The following is a 21,102-nucleotide window of genomic DNA, read 5'->3' on the forward strand; positions in this document are numbered from 1 at the left end:
TAGTGTAGGTGCTGGGCGGTGTCGGGGAGAACAAGGCTGGGACATGTGGAAGGCAAGTTGTAAAAAATGTTCATCATTCAAGTTTATTGTGTTGGTGAGAGTATGTGATATCAATTGTTACCTAATGTGAAGATGGATTACAGAATGAGAAACAGAGGACCTTGGTATGTACTGTATTGAGGGTGACTGTAAGTCTAAGACTAAAGAGGTCAGCACGTGGGGGCGAGCATTCAGAAAGAGTGAAGGATTAGCAGGTGTATTCTTGAGGAATGTCGATAAGGAGTTTCTGCAAGTAAAGCAAGCAAAAATTCTTGGCAGGGTTTTATGCAGCGTGTGGATACGATAATGAATGTAAGACAAAGAGGCATGTACGGTGCTGCACGCTGTTTATGACAGGAGGTCTATGGAGGAAATTAGTTGGAGGGCTTTGCATTTTTTTCCATTAAGTCGTTTAATTTTCTCAGCCTTTCCAGGGGGAATATCATTCAGCTCAAATTGGGATATTTCGTCCTTGTAGCAGATTTTGCATTGTAGTCCTACAAATCTCTATTTTTGATGAGCCAGTGCTCCCCCTCCCCAGGCGGATTTGGCACAGCCTATTATGCTTTCAAACCCTGCATTACTAACTAGTGTGTGAAATCAAAGTGTGGGCACAGGAGGTACTGCACAAAACTAGAGGCTTATTTTAACTAGCCTGCACTGAGACACTTTTCATTATCTGTGCGTTCCATCTTTAGGCCAGTTCACATTTCAAAGTAAGTCATAAGTCTGCTCTGTTAACGGGACGCAAGGGAATCTGGCATGGTAAAATGAGACATGAGGACATTTTTCCTTTTAGTCTACAAGTGTGAGGCTATAACTCTTAATTACTTTAATACCCGAAGATGATGCAGCTCCTACTTTAAGGTTTGTTAGCGTCACTTTATTATGTCTAACATAAGAAAGATCCAAATTCCTCCATAGATTTCCTAATAACACTAAAAGCGGCGCTTAATGTCTGAGAGCTACCGAATGCCACCGTATGTTGTGCGATGGTGATGCTGCAAGTAGACACGCAAGAACAGAAAACGCTGAGCAGCGTGAATGAGAAAAGAAAGTCGAAGTAGAATGTAAGTCAGAAGGTCTGGTAGGATGAATGTGTAAAGTAAAAGCTTTGGAGGAGGAAAGAGGTGATAGAGGTCGATGGAGAAGGCGATGGCCACAGTTGATGCAACATAAAGAGGATCTTTGTTTTTACAGGGCAGAGAGTTCTCTGCTTTGCAATTGAGAATACATTTATGGGAAATCAGGTTTAGCGAAGCGAACGGCAAGGCAGCTACATGGAAAAAAAAAAAATACTGTCAGAGTTTGTGTGCCCACGTAAGAGAAGATTTAAAGTCATAATCCGCTTCCTACACACATCTCCTTAACCACCTCCTACAGTATCCACAGACCATTAACTTTCTTTTCAAGTCTAGGGATTGCCTGCCTAGGTGTATTCGTACAGTGTATGTATAAGGTTTGTGTGAGCGCGTGCGTGTGCATCTGTGATTAAGAGTAAGGTAAGACAAGACCGAGAGGCAAGGAGAAAAGGGAAAAAGGGCATGAGACTGAAACAGTGATCGATAGATTCAATAAAACACAGACAGGAGAACAGCCACCCTGCGATGGGTGCAGAAATTTCCCCAAGGTCTGCCAGAGACAGGGAACTCCACTTGTTTGTAATGAACTCACAGGGCTGTAAACTCAACAAAGAAGCCAGTTAGAAATGTTTACTACATGAGACCATCGTGAGCTTTTGATTTTCAGGTTTTACAAAGTCAGTGTGTAGAATTTTGCTACTATCTTTGTTTTTTTTTTCCATTTTAAAATGATTCTCTGTTGGTTTTGTGAGTTATCTTTAAAAAAAAAAAAAAAGTCCAGCAGCTCTGTCACCATCCAAAACACTTCATGCCTGTGATATGTTGTCATACCCTGCAGCTATTTGCAGTCAGCATCAGGGCATCGTCACAAATACTGCTCCTCAAAATATGCATGCTGAAAATATGCATGTACTATGCAGATTGTCAAGTTGTAGGGGGAGGGGGAAGCTGTGTACAACGGCTCCCTCTAATGGAAGAAGTTGGACTCTTAACAGTGTCGCACACAATGAAACACAGATGAAACACAGTTTGGTTTGAAGGCATAATTTCTAACTCCAATTTTAGTTCATTTACTGTGGTGAGATATCCTAACATATGCTAATTTTCACATTTTCACATTCAGTTTTTAAAGCTGTGTTCTACTTTACTGCCTGTTTAATTGAGATTGTTGCTATAATGTGACCATAATGACTTCTTGATTTGGTTAGGGTTCCCGACTACGCGCTATGTGTGACGCTTACATTCGACTGGTGCTCTCCTATTGAACTGTGTCACCGGTTACAGCTGAAAATGTCAGAGCAGAAGTTTTGTAACAGTTTGTGGCAATGATATTACAAAACCTATCAAAAATACAATGCACATTCATATTTAAATATCTAAGCATGGCACCTCAACAAGGCTGCAACACTGTTTTGATATTTTTACAACCCACTACATATTTATTTTGCACTGGATTTTCTTTTTTGTGCAGCCTGATGTTTCTGTCTGTCTGGCCTAAAGGACCAGAATTCCTCCGCTTTACATGTAAAATAGTATCTGATGTACTATGTCAGGGGTGTTTTTTAAAATGTACTTAATGTTAATGTTTTTTATTTTCTGCTGTTCAGTTGTTCTACTTGTCCGTGCTTCCTTTCAAATGCAAACTCCTCTGAAGTCGGATGGAATACTTGTTTCTGTCCAAATGTTCCTCAGTGTTTGGTGTGTTTTTAGTTTGCACTGTTGAGTCCATGCTAATTTCTTCCCTGACTGAACTTCAACCCAAACTGAATCCCACTGTGCAACCGGGGTGTGTGTTTGCGAAAGATGAAATGTACATTCCAGGTCCAGCAGGTTAACAACTCCCACAGCCAACACGTGTCCTGGCAGATCCAGCAATGACCTTGGTGGTCTTAAGCATTAACGTCACGCAAGTCTTCCAGAAAAGTCCCAAACCCGCTCTCTCCTACTCCTATAGACTTTGGTTTCTTTCAAGCCAAACTTCCTGTCTTCCGAAAATCTTATGTTAAAAATGTTAAAAGAACAAAAAAAAGAAAAAAGGAAAAAAAAAAAAAAAGAAGCCATAAATAAAACTGGGCCGTGGCACTGATTAGCCACAGAGAGAAGGCCTGAATCCTCAGGCAACTCCCGAGTGTTACCAGGGACTTAGCCATGTGCTGGACTCCTTCCAATAAGAGCCAAAGGAAGCAGCAGAATCGTACTGCCTTTTTTTGACCAAGCAAGCGGCAAAGCAAGAAACAAAGACCAGCAATATGCAATGAAAGCTACCAGCTTGCACTCAAGGAGGGGAAACTAATCCCACAGGCTAACAAACTACAATCAGGATTTGTGGGCTACAAAGGCAATCAGTGGTCTGCAATAATAACTGCTAATTGTGGGATTTATTTATTTTTTTTGCAAAGCATGCATATGTCACTGTTCTTTGACTTATTAGGGATGATCCTCTCTCAGTATCTACAGACACAAGCCCTCGATTCACCCTCTCTCCATGTTTCACATCAGACCTGTGTACATTTCTACAACTACTCCTACATGAATTGAAAGGAGATCTCTTATTCTGAAATATTATTCAATAAAATAACATATATTTGTATGATTGTAAGAGGTGCTCTTTGGTGTTTTTCCCTTTGCCTTTAAAACCCTTGTTAAGACTGTTTATATATGTATTGAAACCGCAGAGGCCTATGACATCACCATTCTCTAAGGTGCTCAGGGACAGTACAGACAGGAGTTCAAGTATTTGGAGAAAACATATTTGAGAGGTTAGTGTGTCTTAAATGCAGTCCCAGCCACAAGCCAACCAACTTCCAACTTAATCCAAGCCGCTTTCCCGCAAACTTGTAACCGCACCCTTTCTACTGTTGCTTGATAGGGTGTGTCTAGATTCCACAGAAAACATCCCCAAGGTGGCACTTTGTCCACACGCTGAGGTGTTCAGGTGTTTTCATGCACCTATTTCCTGTGAAGGACTTTACTCAAGGAAGTTACAGGGCAAAAAATATGGTACACTTTGTATTGTGTGTTATATTGTTCCAGGGAATCTTTGAACTTGTTAACACTGACGACAACTGTTTTTTCCGCTTTATTATTGTATTTTCTGATTAGTCAATTCATTTATTGGGTTAACTTGCCAAGAAATACTAACTACAAGTAGAAGAAGAATTCACGTTAAGACCATAAATAATATTATTTGTATATGCACTGTTCCAACACCCACTTTTGTCAATTAATTATCATCAGTATAGGAATAAATCAGCTGCAGTGGAACATCAAAGCAGACAGAGTCACTTGCTCTGAGCACATCACAAATGAAGTTTTTGACGAGTTCCTCAGAAAATGCTTCGTTTATCATCCAAGCCAACCACCTTTATCAAAACTGACTCGCACTAGGGGACTAAGGCACGGCGACAGGGACAAACAAACCGTCTGAAATTACCAAACAACCTGTAGCGCTCCTGATAAAACAATGAGCACGCAGTGGCAGAGCGAGCTGTCATTCCCCAAAGCAGGCGTCTCTGCTTTGCTTTGTTGTGTGCACAAGCATTCGAGCGCTCATAAGTGTGTACCAGCTAAACTGAAATGAAACCAGCTGGGTCACAGGTTAGTAGGCTTCTTCAAGGCCGCTGTCACCTGCAGGGCTGGGTAAAATACTACTATTAGCGTTCTCCAAGCTGTAAGCTGTAATGAAATAATTCTGTTATTTATCATGAGAAGTCTTAATATTTACCTTTGTTGCTCTTCATGAACAAGCTAAAGGCTACAGTCTCACCTAATTTTAGACATATTTAAGCTATGACTCAGCTGTTGAGCTTGTTAAAATAGACTTCCATTTGAACATGTCAGTACAAAAAGCAAAACCTCTAAAACCATCTTCAAAGACAAACCGTCACATCCTTCCTTGTTCAGTCTGTACCCATCATTTCTGCTACATCATATTCATAACATGATTTTCCTTATCTAAACTAATTGCACTGGCCATAACACTATTGATTTTGTCATTAAACTTTAAAAAGTGGCCTCATATCTGGCTCATGACCTTCTATAATTGCTTCCACTCCTCTTTGCCTCGCCATTCTAGCTGTCAAACATGACATTAATGCTTTAATAATTGTAATAAAAATCTCTGGACAAGACCACAGATGGGTCATCAGTTAGGAAATTCCTGCCATGGCACCATTTACATTTTGAAACATACGACTGACAAACAAAACCCCAAAACATCAAGTCTCAGACAAGATATTTATCTTTTCTGAGATTAACACACTGACGTCTGATGTACTGAAGAGTCATCCGTTCTTCCCTTTTCTCTGTTTTTTTTTTTTAAGGAGCCATGATTAGTTAACGAAAATGTATCTGATGGATGATTAGCTGTAATTACTTCTCACAACTCAGCAGCCAATTAGACATTACAATCTCTCAGTGATAACTGTGGTAAATGGATGATGGCTCATGTCCCACAGACTGGTATAATTAAGCTACAAGTCATACTCAGAACAGCCGAGTAGCATTTGATCTGGCAGATTATTGGGTGCTCCGGGCTGTCACTGACTTTCACAACGCGTTCCCCTTCGAGACGTGACCTCAGCGAGGGTCAGACAGCCCGCTTGATCCTCGTTGTGCTTTACTGGGGCATCTCAAATCTCATGGATGCATGACTTGTGCATTTATATAAGATTATTCTCAGTAAACCCACTCGGAGCGGAGCAGCCCGCGCTCAGACTGAATGGAGCTTTATGTTTCTTAATGAAGCAAATGAGGATTAAGGCATCAAACCAAATATAGTCCTCACCAAAGCTGAAGGAACCAATTACCCTCAGTGTGCCCATGTTTCTGTTATAGGCATCTACATGCTAAATTTAACCAAACGTGGATAAATCACTTCTTTGCGGGTTTTGTGTGAAGGTTTAATGTTGGTTTTCCAATCAGTGAATGCCTTCTAATTACAAAAGGTTCAACTGAGTTCAAAGTTCAATGAGCCATGTATACAGAGATTTGCTGTATGTTTCGATGTACGTCATTATCCATGTGATGCTGGTAAGACAAAGGTCTTATTCTCAAGGATAACGCAAATTTTATTTTTAAAAAAGTGTGCGATTAACCTTTATTAAAATACAGAATGCTTGAATATTAAAAGTTTGGTTAAGTAATTTACTAAAATGTCACATTAATGTTAATGAAACACATTAAATTCTGAATTATACTGTGTCCCTGCAGGTGACCTGCATGTGCATGAGCTACTTTGGCGTCTTCTACAACAAGCATTTCTAAGTTTATTGTTGATGACGCTGTACAAATGAAATAAACATCACTATCAACATTACAGCTGAGGAGCAGCATCTAAAATGGCTGGTTTGGTTGCTTTGGTTGGTATTCACAGTTTCCAGCAGGTGGCAGCAGTTGACTGGTTAAGTTATCTTTTATCTAGTCTCGCTGCATGTCTGTCCTGCTCCAACATGCACAGTCAGGGTAAAAGGATCAACATGAGTCATTACTGTGATTGGAGGACATGTGTGACTCAACATATGAAAAGAATTTTGTAGTAAAAGTACCTAAATGAGTATCTACTCAAATATTGTCCTCACGTTCATGGCCTCAGCTCTGATGTATTTGAACTCTACACGACTTTTCAGAATCAGATTATTGATTCAAAATATAGAATCGCCACTAGTAGGAAAATCACAAGCTTCTCAAATTACCCAATTCAAATTAAATTTAATTTATTAGACTGAAAACATATGAACATAAAAACTGTATCAATTAATCAATAATTATGATCTGATAATTTAAAGTAGAGAATTCTTACTTTATACTTTAAGCATATTTTGGCGTTTTTGATGGCGGGACTTTCACTTGTATTATTACACTGTATTAAAAATAGTATGAATCATTTTATAATATTACATCACTCACTCCCACACAAACATAATCCAACTTGAAAACAGTCTTTCTTTGGTAATAAAAGCTATGAATGCTCCTCCTACTTAATGGAGGCCAAGCCGGTTCTAGTACAGAGCGAACAACCAAACATGAACTGTCTGTGGCATTGACTTTGGATTTACCGAAGAGCAGTGTAAACAGACTGTTGAGGAGAAACTGTGACAGCTGACCCAGGTTGGACACACCCTCTGATCGCAGGATAAATACAAAATTGTTCCATTCTGTGTCATCTTTCTCATGAGATGAGTCATTACACTTGTCAAAAAAAAACCTGTGACACGTAAATAATACTTACTCCTTCCTTCTGTGTGATGAGTCAGACAGTGACTCTCAGTATCAATCTGTGAAGTCTAAGTGTCGAGCAGGTATCGCAGCACTCATGGCACTCTCAGTGTTTAGATATTATCATGTGGAAAGAGGCAGAAAATTCACGTCTGTGCATGAAATTTGTTATTTTGGCGGTTTATTTTACGGTTTCAAAAACAGCAGCCATTGCTCAATGAAACCAGTCTGACCGGTGAAGCAGCTGAATACTCTCCTACGGGGACTTTGTTGTTGCCAGATCATAACGTAACATACCAGTTCAACACAGATTAAAGTTAAAAGCAAAACTGAAACGTACATTCGCCATTCAGCCAGAGTGGTATTTTAAATGTTCATTTAAAAATAGAACAACACTCTAACAGAAGTGAACTGATTGACTGTTTTCTGATTATGTGAGATTATGTGAGAGCCCCAGTTTATCCTAGTCTTATGTCGTCACCTGAAAAACTGTTCTCCCTCAGGGCACAGTGCTCCAGAAAATACAACTCTCAGTCTGATCTTCAAGGATTAAGTGTGACAGATCTCCACATTTAGCTCGTGTCAGCAGAAAAAGTGTTTGTTTTGATGAAGTAGAGAAATAGTTGTATGTACATAACAGTACATAGGTAGTAGTAGGCAACATCTTCTTTTCTATTCTTGTCTGGTCTATTCTACTTATTATTGTATATCCACCAAGAACAGTGTGATGCACTTGATTAACTGTGCGCATGTTGATCTTCTTTGACAGTAAGAGTGTCAGGGATGCACTAACACTTGGCTCGTTACAGTTTCAGATATCAGCTAACTCACACAGTCAAACCAGATTCAGCTGGAGCTCATACTGAGTCATACACACCTTTCAGGTAATTGCCGGTGATAGTTTCATTGAAAGTCTACAGTAGCCTGTACAGTACAAAGTATAGACACGCCTTTTTCTGCAATGGATAGCAGATCATCGATTCTAATGCTATAGCCATAGAAAAAAAAATAATGAGATTATAAATTATCCGCTTTTCACTTTACAATTTTAGGATTTCATCCTGAAAACTATTATGTTTACTGTTTACTGTTTTAATAGTAGAGAACTACATTTCTCATTTGACTTTACTTCCAGCACTGCAACTTCCCATTTTGGCTAATTTGTACTGCAGTGAGGTACAACAACAGTATAAGGTGCTACATTTTGAAAATGAAAATATGAGTACATCATTTAGTATTATTGCAAATATTTGCAAAACTCAGCCTCTTTATCTTATAGGATCCCTGTGACATGTATTGTACAACTAAATATTGTAGAATAATTTATACCACACAGGTCAAAAAAAATGAAAGGAATGCTTTTAATCAGGGCATACCATCAGTCGCTTCGCAGACACTGATCTCGTCAGTTATGTAGCAGAGGCGGTTGTTGATCAGTTTCCACTGCTGTGATGTTATTGAAATGAAAAACAGAGGTACTAGAGGGGCCCTTTTTCACATGAAAGCAAGTTCACCCAGAGCACATGGGTCTGGAGAAACCGTGTAATGCTGCCACTAACGTTGTTCAGCATGACAGGTTTGGTGGTGAGTGAGTAATGGTCTGGGGAAGCACATCAATGGAGAGGTACACAGACCTCTACAGGCAATACAACGGCACCCTGAGTGCCATTAGGTATAGGGATGAAATCCTTGGACCCCTTGTCAGGCATGATTGTCATGTCGTGCCCCAGTGGAAGATGTCCGCTTATGTCGGGGACAGTGTCCTTTCAATGAAGGTCTGTAGATATTGTGTGCGTTCCAGAGTGCAGCACAAGGTGACTCAATCCTCCAGTCATTTAATGATATCCAGCTTTTTGTCTTTTGGAACTAATGCAGTCTTTTTAAACGTTGGTCTGTTGGTGTAAAAACCTTTTAAAGAACTTTGAAAATGTTGTCTTTGTCGTTTGTCTCTTTAACTAACTTTTCTTCTACTTTCTTTTTCATGTGGTGAGAGTATGCAGACAGTTCCCAGAGGATGAAGGTACTGTAACCATTGACTGGCCCCCACGCTTGTCTGACCTAAATCCAGTAGAACCCCTCTGGAACATAAGGTTTCATTTGCGGTGAGGTAGCACCACAGACTTTCTGGGAGCTTAGTGATGCCCTGGTCCAGATCTGGAAGGGGATACCCCAGGACATCATCCATTGTCTCATTAGCAGCATGCTCCAAAGTTGTCAGGCATGTGGGGGGCATACAAACTTCTGGTCCCTTTTTTGTTTCTAGCACATTATCCACTCTATCGGTAAAGATATCCAGCATGTTTGTGTTTTCAAAGTGTTCCTATAATCTTTTTGAACAGTGTGTAATAATAATAATAATAATAATAATAATAATACAAAAATAATTACAAATGGAAAATATTGGAGCATCTTAAAACATATCTGAAATCCCTTATGTTCTACGATGTGTACACTTTTAATATCAAACATTTTTTTTAAATATTAAATGGTTTCTTTAAGGTTGGAGATGTAAAATATTAGATTCAAATGTAATTCTTTTAAAATGACTATAAATCGAATCACTATACACTCAGTGATACATATCACTGAGTGTATGTTTGTGATTATTTCTTGTGTTATGACATCAGATGTGAGGCCGGACGTTACCTGTCCATTTATGCACATGTAGGTTATGTGTGTGTGTGTGTGTGTGTGTGTGTGTCGCTGCAGCACAGGGGTCTGTTTCAGGAAACACTTACATCACGAAACTTCAGGTGTTCGGCGAAACTGCGTGCGCATCCCCGCCCACCTGTAATAGAAACCGCCTTAAAATAAAAAAAAGCGCGTCCCCGTTATTCCCTCCCCATTCAAGGTGCGGCTGAGCAACAGGTGCGTGAAGAAGCTCCGAGAGAGGTGTAGCTTATAAATTGAATACTGTCTGCTGACTTATTTTCAGAAAGCTGAGCGGGAACTGTCTGGATTGAAACAGAAGACGCTGCTTTGCGTGGAACGAAGAAAAAGCGCAGCTTTTAAAAAACCAAAAAACCAAAACACAAAGCGCTCCAGGTGAGAGGAGTCGGGCGTTTGTTACCTTCCCAGCAGGTGGACGTCGTCTTTGTTCGCTCCGAGTCGTGAAGGACGAAGAAGGTGGAGATGGCGAACTCCGGCATGCAGATTCTGGGCTTCGCTCTCGCCCTCCTGGGCGTCATTGGACTGGTGGCCGGCACCATCATGCCCCAGTGGAAGATGTCCTCGTACGTCGGCTCCAACATCATCACGGCGATCTCCATGTACGAGGGCCTGTGGATGTCGTGCGCGTTCCAGAGCACGGGCCAGATGCAGTGCAAAGTGTACGACTCGATGCTCCAGCTCAACGGTAAGTGGCAGCCGCCCGGTGACATCCACCTCGGATCTAACGAGGTGTTGTTTTAAGAGCTGGCCTGTTGCTGTGAAAACCTTTTTTTTTTTTTTTTTTTTTTTTTTTTTTTTTTAAAGAGCTTTGAAATCTTCTCTACTTTCTTTTTTTCCACTTTGTCCTTCAGGGCCTAATTGCACTTCCGGGAATGTCTATTAACAAATATGGGCCTCTTGGATTTTTTTTTTTTTTATATTACTTTTATAGTTTGTCTTGATGAAGAAGCTGTTTTATCTTAAGGGTAATGGAACAAAACATTGTTATGATGATTTTCATCTAGACTTGAATTTAGCTGCAACAGGAAATGATGATTTAACTCCCACACACTGGTATGCACCTGTTGAAACTTAGGAACTACACAAAAAAGGCCCTTTTTTCCTCTCTTACATGTGAGCTGTCTTTTACAAGCACACACTTGATGTCTTACTAGATTCCAGTGGCTAACCCGTTTAGTCACTTATTAACTCCCCTTTATTCACCCAGAATGCAGTAACTTTGTTGAAACCAAACCGATCTGCATCACCTGTGCTTTGCATCCACGTTTTAAAATGCTTCCGTCCTTAATACTGGATTGAAATTATGTATTAATTAGCTATTGTCCAGTTCGTCCACCCCACTGCCTCCAATGTGTGAAAAGCTCCAGAGGTGGGAATTGCATTACACAGCAATAGGTAGTTGTAGGTTACACAACACCTGTATGAGTCACTGTTTAGTCAACAGCCGTGTCTAAATAAGCCGCACAAACCGCTTTATACAGTTTGGTTTGAGAAATGTCAACGCTTGTATACATAATGTCAGGGCGGATGAATGGAAGCCAGCCACTGCTTCAGTGTGTTCAGGCGCAAGGCCGCTGTTTGGCAGTGTGAAAAGGTTAAACGATTACAAAAAGCTCTGCTTCCGGGCCTTGCTGTGTGCCTGTCCGTTCAGGGAAGTGCGTAGGCCTCCAGTAAAACTGAACATCCAAATAAAAAAAAAAAAAGAAAGAAGTTAGACTGGTTCCAAATTAAAAAAAAAAAAATAAAAAAAAAAAGAGAACTATAATTTTCCCCCCTCGTAAAACATCGTAAAGTGGTGGCTCGACAGTTGGATTCCTTATTGTACTACATGATTTCAAATTGTTCCAGTTGGTAGGCCGCCCTCAGGCTTAAACCGCCGGCACAGTTGTGTACCTGTAAAGGCCCCTCCCTGTGTTGAGCTTTATTTTGATTAACACTTTCAGCTGTAAGTTTCTTGTTGACTTGTTAATTTGACCAAAAGTTCCCAAACTGAGCTGCGACGGCTTCTATTTATTTATTAATCTTTCTATTTTGCTCCATTATCAAAACGATTGATATAATATCTTCGTCTTATCGCCTGTTCAAACATGAAACACAAACCGGCCTTGATAAACTCGGTGTAATTAAACTAGTGGTTAGATTATAGAGCCAGCAAACAAACAGCGGCTCATTGTGCAGAAGTACCTGCTACCACTAGATTTTCGTTCTGGTTGAAGCCATATTAGAAGAAATGATGATAACATGATGTTCCGTATTTTACCAGAGGCCTGCTGGAACTCTAAAATGTCCACCTGTTCGAGAACGGTCTGTGAAATTGGGAGTGTCTAGCTCACAATGAAACCTGAAACCTGGTTAGACCTGTTTTCTAACTAGCACACATGCAAACCCACACAGCCTCTCCCCAACCCCCACCTCCCAGGTAGCCTTCCGGTTAGAGCCAGTTTCTGTGGAGCGTTGTTATAGTGAGCGGCACAGAGGCTACTGTGCTCATGTACTCTTGGGGGGGGGACCAAAGCAAAAACAAGCGGTGGCTCCTAAACAAAAATAGTACTACCACAACTTGCTTTTCATTTATTTTTAATGGTTCCCAGCAGCAGAACATGTCGACCCCACCACCACACCCTCACCCAATTCTCCAGTGTACCAACAGTTTAGTATCAGTTGTTAGTCGGTCACAGTGACGGATGTTTTAACTCTATCCTGTGTGATTATCCAGGTGCCCTCCAGGCATCCCGAGCCCTCATGGTCGTTAGTATCATCGTCGTGGTTGCCGGCCTAGGCGCCGCCTGCATGGGAATGAAGTGCACCACCTGTGGAGGAGATGACAAAGCGCGGAAGTCCCGCATCGCCATGACTGGTGGCATCATCATTCTGATTGGATGTAAGAAGCCATTTAATTTTCTATTTTTTGTATCTCTTTAGATATTCTTATCAGTTTCATTGATCACTTTATTTATTTATTTATTTATTTATTTATTTATTCTCCCGTCAGCTCTGTGTTCCATTGTTGCCTGCTCTTGGTATGCTAATGACATCATCCAAGCCTTCTACAGCCCTTTAACCCCTGTTAACTCAAAGTAAGTACACACTCTACACACTACTTTTTCTAAGCATTAGTATTGTCAGCCGGGGCAGATGCCTCCCAATACCGAGCTGAGCTCCCCCCCATCATTTGCATGTTATGATGAATGTACTGAGAGTTTGTTTAATGTTAGCTAGTCCCCCTGCAGGCATCTGTTGACCATTTTGACTATCTCCTTCTCAAGGTATGAGTTCGGGGCTGCCATCTTCGTTGCCTGGGCTGGAGCGTTCCTGACTTTAGTTGGAGGAGGCATGCTGGCGGCATCCTGCCCAAAAAAACAATCCAAACCAAGGTATCCCATCTCCAGACCCCCCAGCAACAAGGAATACGTTTGAACAGGACAGGAGTCGGCATGTGATGCTGAAGGAACTCTTTGACATTCGTGCTCTTCAGGGTTTCATTCTGCTCAGAATATAACACTGAAAAGATGTATCCCAGGAGCCCTTTATTTTATGTTTTAGTTTGTTCAGGGGCCACCCTGTAATGTTACTGTAATATTTTAAGAGGCAATGAAGTTTTTAAATCTGTTTACTAAGAACTTATTGGCCTTGCCCTTGTTTGGAACTTGAGTGTATGTGCTTCCTGGTTTGTGTACCATGTAGTATACTATCCTCTTGGCTAACACCATTTTTAAAATAAAGAAAAGTGAAACTGTGTAGGAAATACTTTTAAAATGCTGCACACCAGTGTATACAGTGCATTACAGTGTGCATGTGTTTGGCAGAAACTGATCGAATGCACTAAACAGCAATCGGCTACGTCAACATGCGACTCAAATAATCTTACGGTGTATCTGTGGTAGTTGATCCTATGGCATCTGAGGAGCAGTCTGGTACCACCGTCTCCTGCATTTGTGTTTTTATTTATATGAACAAGACAAACCTTTCAGTAGCAGTGTAGATTATTTTGGCTTGTTCTGAAGCATGATTTGAATGATTTTAATCCTGTAGATGACCACTGAACACATACTGATTTCTTTAACTCCAATTGCCAATGTCCTGCTAACTTTGTATACAGACAGATGTTGTGACAGATACCTGTTTGACTTGTGTAACGACCGTTTGTGTGAATAGGCTTTACTTATGCTTTTTTTTTAATGTTTTTAAATTGTAATTTCTTAAGTCTATGATGTACATTTAATAAAAGTGGAAAATTGATAGTTTCTTGCCTTTTCAATGTATTGGAGTCAGTTTAGGTATGTTTTAAATATGAAGGCACTTCACATTAATAGCTCTAGTATAAATTGTTAAAAGGAACTATGAAAGTATGTACTGACATTAAAAATGTCATAGGTTGCTAACTGTAATAAACACCAGATTTGTTATGTTCAGACTTAAGTCTTATAAATGATACAGCCTTATGTGGAAACATGAATATGAACACATCATCATCATCACCATCTACATTGACATGCAGTATTTCTCTATTTAGAAATGTTGCTGAGGGAAACCCAAATTCATCACAGCCATGCTCCTCTCTGGCTGGAAGCCATCTTACTTTAGGAGAAAAGGTGCACAGCATGGTGATGGCTAACTAAATGAAAGATGCTTATTGCCACCTTGTGGTGTAAACAGATAACTGCTAGAACACTTACAAGTGTTCCTCACTTTTGAGTCACTTTGGATAAATGCTGAATGTAAATGTTATAATCTGGGAAGAACATGTTATGTGTTATGCTGAGAGAGATCTTACTCTAGTTTCCCTTTTTTCCTCCATCATTCTCCCAGACAATATTTAGTCCTTCCTTCTCATTTCAAAATAGTGTTATTGGCCCATATGTTGATATAAATTTAGAGTTTTCTGTATTTACCAGTGTGTCCCATTCCCTGCATGTGGTTTGAGACACACTTGTAACTACAGAAAAGATAAGACAGTAAAAAACAACAGGAGTGAGGTGATGCATAAATTCTGACCTCATTACATTCACCGACTGCTCTAATCTACTGTTGAAAGTAGGACTGTTTGTGACAGTAAATCCAGGCCATAAAACATCCGAACTTCCTGGTTAATGCACCTTTAATGTGAAGGGATAGAGGGTTGTATCTAAATCTTAACAGTTGTTTTTTTAATCACCTGTATGTACACACCTAGGTTGACCAGTTTCTTCATAGATTCTTCTCCCATGAATTCGGAAAACATGATAATCTTGGGATCAAATCATTGCAAAGTTGTTTGATATAATAGTACGATTAGTTTTATATTTCACAAGTCTGATCCTGCTACTGAGCTCGACGAAACTAAACATACCCTGCTTATGAACTCATTCCTCACACCACATGTTCTCTTACCATTGAGGATGGTGTTAAAACACAGTACAGGGTGGTGTCAGATAACTGCACGGCTATAAAACATTATTTGATCAAGGGTCACAAAATGCAAACAGCACAGGGATTACACTCTGTTTGCCAGCCTACAATGAGTGACCCTTGATCCAATCAAACTAGTTGTACTAGTTTATTACAACAGAACAGTGTCATTTCAATGTATTATATTGTAACACACAAAGATAACAGTAATGCAGAGTCAGAGGCAGAAACAGGGTCTACTTGTTAAAACATTAATTACTGAAAACCTCTTTATAAAAAGGTGTATGTCAAAGTCTATGAAGTCATGGTTTCAGTTACTGGAAACAATTTGTCTAAAAAAAGTTTAAATATATATATGTGTGTGTGTGGATGTCATCATAGAGGTGGCTCTCAGGCAAACTGCTCTGAAGCAATAAGAGTTTGAAGAAAACTAGTAATAAATATTTAATGAAATGATGCAGATGGAGAAAGCAAAGCTATTAGTGGAGTGAAAGAGGCGACTGGGAAGAACACAGCACCAGAAAAACAAACAACAAAAAAAAAGAATGATAGATTTCTGTTCTGGAAAGGTTTCATATGCAGACTGTAAGACATAAAAACAAACAAAAAAACATCACTGCACTTTTCTTCACTGTAGAGAAACGATACAGCTCTACATTATTTGTTTTATTTGATCATTCTGGGGACAGTCCATCTACATTACATTTAGAGCCATACAAACATACACGTTTAACACGTTTCTTAACATGGAATGATCTTCTGCTTTCACGGGCCGGACACACAGACATTTGCATTATTATTAAAACTGGTCAAATGAGCACAGAATGTGTGGCTTTATTAAATGTTGACTATGTGGAACATTTCTAAGAATTCTCCATATCTGTAACACTTGGTGGAAAGTTTTCGTAACTCAACTAAACTAATTTGCACATTCCTTCAAACATTCAGTCGATTAGATTTCAAAACTTGACCCTTTGGCCTATACTATATATAGGCCAAAGGGTTTAAAAAAAAAAAAAAATTTCCTGGACGGTAAAATATGTGTCTGGATGTTTTAAATTCTCATACAATATTTCAGTGGCTGTTGATTATAACAAAAACAAAAAGAAAAGATAACCTCCATACTCTGGTGCCAACTAGCAAGTATTTTATTTACACATATTTAAAGATGCAAATTTGTAAATTGGTTGTTGCAGGGTTTATTTAACAAACCAAATCATTTATCTGCCCCAACGAGAGGGTGATGCACTGCCACCACCCACATCACAACCTGTGTCGTCTCTGTATACAGGAGAGCAGAAGAAGCTGGACTGGCTTAGAACGAATCAACAGTGAGGCACTGAGTTTGGTTTGAGAGGTGCTCTGGGTACAAACAAGTCATAAAAAGAATAAAACTACTGTTGTTTAGACTGTTATTTAGCACCCGCGACCGTCTGTCTCCACTTCCACAGCTCAGCAATAACCTACAGAAAACAAAGATAAACTAGGATGTGAACTCAATGATTTAAACAATACAAAAATGTTTTTTTAGATTTGTTTCTTTACATAAACAAGGAATTTATTGCATTTGTTTTAACATTAGGGTTTTAAGAATATCAGACAGTGGCACCTAGTGGTAAATTCAGGGAATGGCTAAATGCAACCCAAGGCCTGGCCATTTTAACCATGGCTGTCCAATTTCCAATTTTTACTATACAAGATACCATCTTCACATGACAAAAAAAGTCCTCATCTTGTGGATTTTGGGACAAAGTTTGAGAGTTGAGTTTTAATCCACCTCTCACTGTCATACAATTCAGATGTGCAGCAGATGTGCCAAATATGTCCCTTGAACTTTCTATACATTAGTATATAAACCTCAAACCTAATTTCCTGGTTCATTTGGCTAACAGTTAACATAAGTACTTAACAGCACCTTAACATCAATACTCTACCTTGGCATCTGACACTCTGTAGCCATTCTTCACAAAGTTCTCAAACTTGGGCTGGATTTTAGGTAACGTCACTCCCTGGAGAAAAGACAAATTAAGAAAGATCATACTTTTGGAATACTCAATTCATCTCTTTTCAGATGGGAAATGATAAAACAAACTGTTAAAAGCCCTTCGAAGGACACTAACCTTTTTCACTGCCTCCATCATTTTGGCTTTAATCTCAGGAATTGTTAAATTCCCCTTGGGAGTGGGTGGGGTTTTAGGTGACTTGTCACCCTTACCTTTAGGGGTCTTATCCTATTATAAAGAAAAAGGCATGAGTGTTAGTTAGGAAAGAGTCTGAGCTGCAGAGTAATTTATGATAAAAGGACATCAACTGCATTCAACATCAGAATACAATAAAAAGTTTATGAAAACTAATGCACCTGTTTTGGGGCTGGAGTACTGGGTTTCGAACTCTTGCCATTCTGTGCAGAGTTCTGTTTGGATGGTGTTTGCTGGGCTTGTGGTTTGGATGGTGTTGGCTTGGCCTGTAAAAAACAAAAAACATGCAGCTGTTTGTGAGAAATCTAGCTCAAGTTCATCCAACGAGAACTGTCCAAACACTCACTAAACAGTCACTTTACCTTAACTGGCGACTCTTCCTCCTCACTCTCCTCGTCATCCTCATCCTCTTCATCATCCCTGGGGCAAAATAAAAAATTTAAAGCTGCACTGAAATATCTGATCTATTGCACCATTCATGAAAATTTAACACATTAATTTGGTAATTAATGTTAATAATTAAACAGATGGACTACTTTTAGAGTTTGAAATATTCTGTTCACACATGTTGACTCTTCCAAAAATGCATTTAACTAGCACAAACAGATCTGACATATAGAATGTTTGGAATATATTATATCAATTTTATGTGAAGCTAAGGTCAGGCTTCAGCGGCCTTTTCAGTTTGGGCTGTAACAGAGCACTGCGCCTGTTCAGCCAAAAATATTACTTTGATTTCTGAGGGCAGACAGTTAAGTCGACCTTAAAATTCTAGGACACAGCATAGTGGTGAGAACTGTGGACTTTGACCATTGTGAAGAGAAGGAATCAGTAAGCAAAAGATGTTTCGGTGTTTCATTTGCATCTAAAATTTAATGTAAAACTGAAAATAATTGCAAACTCGTCCTTCCACTAATGATAGCAATGATGCCTGCCATAACCATCCTCATCAAGATCTTTGAAAATTAGCATTGATCTATGTATTTGCACGTCAAAAAAGGTTACAATGTTGTGTGAAACAAGACTCACTCATCATCCTCATCGTCCTCGTCATCATCCTCATCATCATCATCCTCGTCGTCAATATCCATTTTCATTTTTTTCTGTAAAACGAAAAATAAAAGGTTACGTTCATTTCAATTCTGAGAAAGATGAGAACAAAGCAGCAACAGAAACCTGTCAAACAAACCTGAGACTTGGCGGCAGGTGAGGAAGCAGGTCTTTTCTTTGACGTTTTGATGGCTTCCTCTTCTTCGTCCTCGTCGTCATCATCTTCATCAAAAGACTGATCAGCCTCCATCACTTTAGGAGTAATTCAACAATGTTAGGGGAGGATGTTCCAAACACTACAAATGTAGTGATATAAAATGTTTGCTTGGGCCATTTCCTCATCAAAATGTCACTGAAACTGCTGTTGTGGAAACTCCAAACTCAGCCAATGAATGGGCAGGCAGAGCAGGTATTTTCCATCAAACCATCTGTCCATTTTCTTAACAAATACTCACTGACGAGATGTTGTCCACTGATATGGATCGGACCAGAACCTGCCTTCAGACGGAAAACTGCTGGAGGTGTGATTGTGAAACCACCAAGACAAACCTGCAACAACAGAAACCACCACCACAATAGTTAATACTCACTTGTGGGATTATTTTTAGAGACTTGCACCAATAGTTTCAACTGCGTGGCTATAAGAGTTGGAGCAGAAATAAAACTCCACACTGTGATCATACGCCGTTAGTGGAGCTGTACATAAGAAAACAAAAATTTGAAATTACTCACACTTGGGAGAGTGGAAGGCTTGAGTGAAACCAGTGCTGCCTTGATTTTCTGACCCTCTGTGTCCTGTCCTTCCACCTCCACCATGTGAAGTTCATCTTTGGTGCTGGGGTCCACACAGGCCTTTAAAAAAAAAAAAAAGGGAAGGAAACAGTCGATTGTAATTGTCTGGTGAGTGGTCATAAACTGGAAATGTGTAAAGTAAAAGAGTGAAAAGGTGCAGCCACAAAGCGACAGCACAGACATTGGCTTACTTACCATCCTTAGGTCAAGCTGATGCTCAAAGTCGTCATCCTCGGGATTGAACACCACCTCCTTCCCAGCTTCCAGCACACACCCTAAATATATATATAAAAAAAAAAACTATTAGTCTAACAACTAACACCAAGTGCCCAAACAGCAGCACTGCTTTATAGACTGAATCAGCTACTTTTTACTGTACTCAACTTTTAATCTGGGATAGATTTGTTATATGTTTAAGAGACAATAAGTGAAAGTGGTACATGTATTACAAATGTACACAAGAGGGAGCCACACCGACTACTGACATGAGCATTTCCACATGGCCTTCACACAGGGAATCTGCTCAATTTCTAGAGAGGAGCAGTTAAATGAAATTAAGATTTAAAAAAAAGAGAAGTTTCATTTAAGTTCGGGGGTGCTCCATTACAATAGTCTTAACATAAGATTTTATAACACAGATCTTAAAACATTAAATACATCTTTAGTAAAGTAAAAGTAAAGAGTCTTTTGTTGCAGAGTGACCACAAATATACAACTATTCAAGGTTTTGATTCATCTCCAGTTCACTCATTATTAGATGATTTGTGTTTCCCCTTTTTAAATGAAATTTACTTCTTTAGAAAGCTCAATTTATCTTGCTCGTATTGTGGCTGGATGATGGATTCAGCGTTTAAAGGATCATTAAAGGGTCCAAACAGCAGTGATTCAGAGGAAGCGACCCTGGTCCCCATGTGTCTGAAGCCACGCCGAGATGCTTTCAGGCAAAAAGCTAAAAGCTCAAGAGTCAAACTCCTGTTAAACGTTTGCAGTTTATAACAATGAGGTGGAAATTAAAGCGCACAAGCGTTTAAAGACGTGCGGGAAAGAACATGCGTGATTATCAACAGTGTTGAGAAAACACGGGCGCCGCCATGTTGGCACTGAAACACGTGTGGGGTCGTGAAGCCGCGCTGGTTCACCAGGACTCAGTCTCAGAATAACTAATACAGAAACATTATCACAATTTAAAACTACTTAATATAACAACAGCAACAATAACCTCAGAGTTGGAGGAGCCTCTACTACTGTACTGACGTTACATCGTTGTTCTTGTCCTGATCCCTGCCGCGGTCCCACGGCTCAAACATGAGGACAGATCCAGTTTCACACGCGGTTTTTAGTCGCACAAAATGACAAAATATGGAGACTTTATCTCACCGTAAAGAAATGTCTGCGGTGCCATGGATTCCTCGTCTAGTCCGTTCATTTTTATTTAGCAATGTGGCTGCTGGTGCTGTGCGAAGTAAGAGCGAGTGCTACTAGTGACCACCTCCGGCTAGTAACGTGGTCCTCCGCCTCCTCTCTTCTTCTCCGCTTCTGCTGAAGGCACGTTTAAAGAAGTAACAGCGCCGCCTACAGCACGGCGGCGGACAGTGCGCAGTGACAGTGAGGAGGATTTATCTGCTGCAGCGAGTGCAGTCTGTATTGTAGTGAAGTAAAAGTAACTT

The 21,102-nt window shown here is 39.9% G+C and overlaps 2 protein-coding genes across 2 annotated transcripts; one reads left to right on the plus strand and one right to left on the minus strand.

The window, feature by feature from the left end:
* Positions 1-10,172: 10,172 nt before the first annotated feature.
* Positions 10,173-14,248, plus strand: LOC113170520 (claudin-7-B-like). Its single transcript, XM_026372633.1, has 4 exons — positions 10,173-10,692; positions 12,724-12,888; positions 13,000-13,084; positions 13,274-14,248. The coding sequence occupies exons 1-4, from the start codon at positions 10,470-10,472 to the stop codon at positions 13,422-13,424; spliced, it is 624 nt and encodes a 207-aa protein (XP_026228418.1). The 5' UTR covers positions 10,173-10,469; the 3' UTR covers positions 13,425-14,248.
* Positions 14,249-16,017: 1,769 nt separating this feature from the next.
* Positions 16,018-20,968, minus strand: npm1a (nucleophosmin 1a). The gene is given in 11 exon segments (XM_026373317.1): positions 16,018-16,858; positions 17,330-17,404; positions 17,516-17,626; positions 17,755-17,859; positions 17,956-18,000; positions 18,619-18,696; positions 18,783-18,895; positions 19,099-19,192; positions 19,376-19,495; positions 19,631-19,710; positions 20,813-20,968. Coding segments are annotated over 11 exon segments (921 nt in total). The 5' UTR covers positions 20,862-20,968; the 3' UTR covers positions 16,018-16,807.
* Between the last annotated feature and the right edge of the window lie 134 nt (positions 20,969-21,102).

This window comes from Anabas testudineus, chromosome 14, assembly GCF_900324465.2.
Source record: "Anabas testudineus chromosome 14, fAnaTes1.2, whole genome shotgun sequence".
NCBI classification, from domain to species: domain Eukaryota; kingdom Metazoa; phylum Chordata; class Actinopteri; order Anabantiformes; family Anabantidae; genus Anabas; species Anabas testudineus.